Source organism: Wasmannia auropunctata, unplaced genomic scaffold (assembly GCF_000956235.1).
Source record: "Wasmannia auropunctata unplaced genomic scaffold, wasmannia.A_1.0 LD336035.1, whole genome shotgun sequence".
Classification (NCBI taxonomy): Eukaryota; Metazoa; Arthropoda; class Insecta; order Hymenoptera; family Formicidae; genus Wasmannia; species Wasmannia auropunctata.
In genome coordinates, this window is record NW_012026855.1 from 492,054 (window position 1) to 498,053 (window position 6,000).

Here is a 6,000-nt window from a genome sequence, read left to right on the forward strand (position 1 = left end):
AGAGAGAATTTCTCTAATTATCATCTTTTGTTTATGTTATAAAATGAGATCGTTAATATATCTTTATTCACGCGATGCTTGACAATTCAGGTATATATTTATATTTTCAGGTATATGCATATGTAGTGTGTGTGTGTTTTGTGTGTCAGGTGGATGTATTGTATATATTTTCTCTGTCGGACATTTACGGATTAAAGACGATAAAAATTATTATATATTAAAAGAAGAAGATTCTGCAAGATTGATCAGCGCGAGATCAGACAAAATTCGTTTGCCAATGCATAAAATCTTGAGACATGTACATGTACATGCACATTTGCAATGTGTGAGATCTATATACATACAAGAGACGCTAGTCCGGCAAATAAAAGCTACTACCGTAGCTATCGTAGCTATAGGTAAAAATAGGTGAGTCGGCACGTTGTGGCAATTTTGTTAGGATTTGTATCTTGGATCACGTACGCAACGGCGAATCAGGCTGCCGAGCTTCAATCGGGGGTTGTTGGCATTGCGACGTATCGGCTCCACCCCGGTAATAGAAACGTACCGTAAACACGCAAAAAATCGACTAAGCGCCCCACTCGCGCTGCTGCAGAATAGAATTTCGGAGCCGGTAAATCTGTGAGCGTCAATCCTGCAATCAGGAAGACGTAACAAACTGAATCCCCTTACCTCCCCCCTTGACCGACTGTCGAATAAAGGAGACAGACCGCGCCACGCATCCTGACACCGTAACCCAAATCCTGAGTTCGTCGATAGAACAAAAGGCAGCGTGTTGTGTTACAACAAGAGGGGAAGAGGGAGAAGTTGTGCACCGCATCTATATACCTATATATTTCTCTAATTACTTTACCGATAATCGAGTGACTCGCGCACGCAACGGTGATCACACTCGACAAAGAGTCGCACAAGACTTTCCCACTTCTGCGTTATGAGCGATCGTGGAAAGGTCGCGACACGCAAGAAATTGCTCTCTCATCGACATAAAAGGGCTAAAAAGAAGCTTACACAGAAGTATCACAGATATATCCCGAATAATTTTGTGTAACTTTCTCATGTTTCTAACGTATGCTGAAATTGGATTTCAGCCTACTGATGTCCTACATCGAGATAAATTCCAACGTCGATAAAACCAAAAATATGTACAAAATAATAATAATAATAATAATAATTCATTTATTAAATTTTGCTGAATTGCAAAGGAATAATTTTCTTATTAATTTAGCTCTTGAATAAAGAGAGATTTATATTTTCAATTTAAATTATAACATGTGACATATTTTTCCTTGCAGACTTTACATGTCTTATATTTCATTCTAATGTAATAATGTAACAACCGCGGCGATGCCATTTTAATATAATTCAATGAAACGACCTGATGTGGAAATATTCAATACGAAAGAAAATGTCACAGGAAATATAGCATCTTAGTACGAATATCGCGCGATCGTCTATGAAGTAATTGGTAAAGCAAAAACCAACGAAACGTTAATACGCGATTAATGCGATAAATCGTATAATGGAATAAAGAGAGCGACTTCCGATTCCTCGAGGTGCACGCTCGTTCTCGGTCGGGACCGCGCACAGTTTATCTCTCTCTTCTTTATCTCAGAAAATCATTTTATTTACACATACTCCTGAGAAATCGGAGACACCGGTGAACGGCAAATCAACGCAACGATATACGTGTATACATATAATTGCCGGCTTAACTTTCTCAACGTTGAGCCTGAATCGTCTCGATATTTACACCCCTTCGCTCATCCCCTACCGCTATAGACTCTTCATCGCCTACTCACGAATACGTGCTACCTATCTGCGTATATATTTCACTCTCCAAGAATTTACCGTGCCAATCCAGGCGCTTTCACACCCCGTCCACGAGCTATATGGTCGCGTACACCTATGCATACCCTATGCAGCTGCAGCAGCTCGTTACTACGCCACGTCAAGGCTCGTCGCCTTGCATTTTACATGCGTCCCTACACGTACTTGTCGTCTACATTACATGATCTCGCGCGCATCGGTATGGCACAGCACGCTTTCCTCATTACTCTTTCCCTTCGTTCTCACGTTCTCGTTTTTCGCTCGGTCGCGACGACCTATCAATAAAACCTGTTCACTGCGCAACGCCCGGTTTCTCCCCCTCCTTCCTTCCCTCTTTCTCTCTCTCTCTCTCTCTCTCTCTCCCCCTCCTCCTTCTCCTCCTCCTCCTCCTCTTCGTTTACAGTTATTGTTAGCCACCACGGGTAGAACGCCGGTCTCCGTTTGCGCAATTACGCACGCCGCCGTCGCCGGTCCAGTCGTCGCCTCCCGTGATAAGCGGAGAATGGATCGGCCCGCTCTTATTTTTATCACCGACACGACGAGGCCGATCGCGACATCGATCGTACATGTATAACGTCCACGTTACATCCGACGAAGTTCGACGATGTCGATCGCACACGATGCACGCGGGGCCACCTGACGACGCAGAACCTTGCATGCGAAGGCGGCACAAGGGCGGGAATATTTGCGGACGTCGAAGACACAATTATAAGCGATTTTTATTTCTGACCGCGCCTGATACAAAAGAGATGAGAGCCGACGCGGTAATCGGGAGCATGTGCGGGGCCGTGGATACATAAATGGAAGATGTAGGTGTAAAGCGGTCAAGGACTAATGAGCAGGTGAGCCGGGAAAATAGGTGAAACGAGCCAGAGCAGACCCATTTGGTCAAGAAATACCTTTCAACCAATCGATCGGTTGTCGTTTCGTCCGTCTGCCAATTGCGGCGAAAACCAAACTAAACGACGTCTCACTTTCGCGCGCCGCGCTATCTACACTTGACTTTTGCGCCGGTCCGATATATCATTAATATCTTTTATCCCTAATTCCGATAACTTCTAAACTTAGCCGAGGCTTGACCTTGGCGGTTATCACTGATCCCATGGCGTTAAAATAGATACCGTTATTACAATTAAAGATAATAACCCTCTCTATAACGCAAACTTTTGAATGAATTAATATGTATATTCGAAAATAAATTGCTAACAACCTAAATAAAGATGTTATATCTTTTGAGTAATTTTAATCTCTCCCGTTCGAATAGTTATCCACACCGAAAGTCACGTTGGAAAAATCATTTCTCGCGTAAATCTAAAAGTCGCAAAGGATATTTACGTATATCCGCTTAAGTGTTCCACCAACGCTAATCGATATATCAAACTTTTACTCCGGTAAAATGTCGACACTCTCAGTTTTCATCCGACGCTACGCAGTTCCACGGATTTTATTTGCGGCAATCGGAATAAAAATGGTCACAATTACCGAAAGCGCGACGGACAATGCCGGCCGCATGCATCACGGTACGTGAATGTTATTACAGGCATTTGAGCAGCCTGGCAATATCCGGTGCAATAGAGAGTCCTAAATACCCGTGTGTGAAAGCTCGCGCGTCCTGCTTGTGAAACAATACTTCATCGATAGTTTCGAATCCAACGCGCGACCCACGCTTATACGGCAGCAATAAAAAAAAAATCCCAATGTACATTCGCGCGCTTTACGGTGCGATGTTGTACATAACCATCATTGGAGAGAGCAAAAAAAGTGCCGCGTTTATCACGATATTTCGAATTCGTTATTTTAACGTTTTATTAAACGACATAAATAAAGAAAAGCATCAATTATTGTTTACGTACGTTGCCGTTTAAATGAATAATAGAATTATTAATTGGTTAATTTCATTAATTTTCTATAAGTTTCTCTCAGATTCAAATTTTATAAAATTATTAAATTATTATTGAATAAAATTATTATTATGTACGTTGTATTACCTTTATCTCTTTCATATCGTGAGATTATACTTTATTAATTAATTCGTCGACAAGCAGCTTTTTCGTATTTTTTTCTCATTTGCATGTAATATATTTTGCATATTTTGGAAAAAAAAAACGCGACAGAATCTATCTCACGATGATTGTTTCAGTTTTATTTCTTGATACTATACTTTTCCAATAAACGCGACTGTATATGTATGACTATATAATTTACTGTTTCTACTTGAATCTCTCTTCGACAAAAGATTCGCGAAAATTTCACACATGTTCACACGTGTTCACACGAGGCGCAATTTTGGCAAAGTATACATGTACGGGTGAGCATGGTAGAGTACCTCATAATCTCATGATCCTGTTCCTCCTCCTCCTTTTGGCGCATTAAAACACCCTCTATGATGCGCCTCTCCTCGGGGGTGAGGTGCGACATGTCAGGCTGAGGTAGCTCCGCCATCACGGTGGTGGTGGCGGCGATGTACGCGCGTGCACGGGGTATGCGACGTGGGTATGACGCGGGTAGGCAGGCCGGCGCACCACCGACGACGTCGACGCCGACGGGACGTTACCGTTGCTCCGATCGGGCTGCACCCTAGACGCGCCTCGTCCACGACGGATCTCGTTGCGGGATATAACGACCGGGGCAATATATAATAACCTTCTACGACTACGAAGCACGTCTGTCGTCCTGGGGAAGTCATCCGACACCCGTTGACCGCACCACCGCACCGCACCGACACGCGAGAAACGCGAGCGCACCGGGGTTACGTCGTCGTCGTCGTCGTCGTCGTGACGGTAGCACCGTCGCCGTCGGTTCGGCACTCGCGGTACGTTGCACTCGCAGGTCGCGCCAATCGGGACGCGGGACCTCCTCCGTGGCCGTGGTCGATGACTTCGTCGGTATGGCCTCCTTTACGCGGGATAACGATAAGGGTAGGCGGTGGACGTCCTTAGATTTTGCGCCGGTCGTCGATGATACGGGCTTCTTTCCCTGTTGCGGCCGCTGCTGATGATGCGCGGAAGGGCAATAGTCGGGCAGTAGTCGGGCTGGTCTCATGCGAGCGCAGCACAGCGTGCTCGTGGCATGGCCGCGGCGGAGTCGGGTGTCGTCCTCCTCCTCGTCGTCGTCGTCGTCGTCGTTGTCGTCGTCGTCGTCGTCGTCGTCGTCGTCCTCCTCCTCCTCCTCGTCGTCGTCGTCGTCGTCGGTGTCTCTCGTCGTACGATTACCGCCCGTCGCATGTGTATGACAAATCATGTTCACAGACTGTGAGGAGGCTCTCGCATTCTCTCTTGCAGCCCGGCCTCACGCGCTGCGCTGCCCGAATGCACCATCGGACGATACGCGATCTCACCTCGAAGGTCCCCGGATCCCCCTCGATCTCGCGAACTCCGTCGCTTCGCCCGTCGTCAACCGAGGATAAGTAATATAGTCTCGGCGAAATCGGAGTATAACGGAGCTTTCTAATCGCGAGCTAATCGAGTGCGCGATTCCACACACGGGATGGTGCCCGACGACGTCGGTTGGACTCTGCTGCTAGATAATGGCTGCGCCCTTCTGTCCCTCCGATCCTTCGAAACTCTTTGGAACCGCATCGATTGAAAACGAAAACGGGTCACTGGGTTGCTGCCGCTGATAAATAGGACTCCACTTTCGCGGCTCGATCTTCGCGCGGTCGAACACTACCGCCGTCACCGCCGCCGCCGTCGCCGCCGCTGCTGCTGCTACTACTTTAAAGCTCCTCGACGTCTATCGGGATCTCCGCTCCGTTATCCTCCGGACACCGCGACTAGGCGATGCGTCATCCCAACCACCGAACCCGCGGGGTGTATCGCCGTTTCGTTAACTGGATCCCACCGTGCCTGCGGGGGACATGCTCGACGGATAACGGAGCACGTCCATTCGACGGATATATAGATACTGCGATCAGCACGATCTCTTTGCACAATCCCTCCTCGATCTCGCCCGAAGGAGAAGTCCGCTCGCGATTCACGTGGCAGCCGACACGACAATGGCGCTCCTCGGCGCGCCTCTAACGGCCGCCGCGACGCCCACGCAGTCAACCGTCCCCAAGCGGACAGTTACACACCCACGACAATCGTTTCCCCAGCTGACAATCGCGCGACGAGGGGTCGAGGGTGTGTTTGTCGCACCAAGGGAGTTCGGTGCTCCTCTATCGTCGCCAAGACC

General features: G+C 47.4%; 1 protein-coding gene across 1 annotated transcript in view; it reads right to left on the reverse strand.

The window, feature by feature from the left end:
• Positions 1–4,910, reverse strand: part of LOC105452240 (regulating synaptic membrane exocytosis protein 2) — a 62,686-nt gene extending 57,776 nt beyond the window's left edge. The window contains exon 1 of the mRNA XM_011693186.1: positions 4,154–4,910. Within this exon, the coding sequence (XP_011691488.1) occupies positions 4,154–4,269 (116 nt within the window). The 5' untranslated portion in view covers positions 4,270–4,910. The remainder of the gene's footprint in view (positions 1–4,153) is intronic.
• Between the last annotated feature and the right edge of the window lie 1,090 nt (positions 4,911–6,000).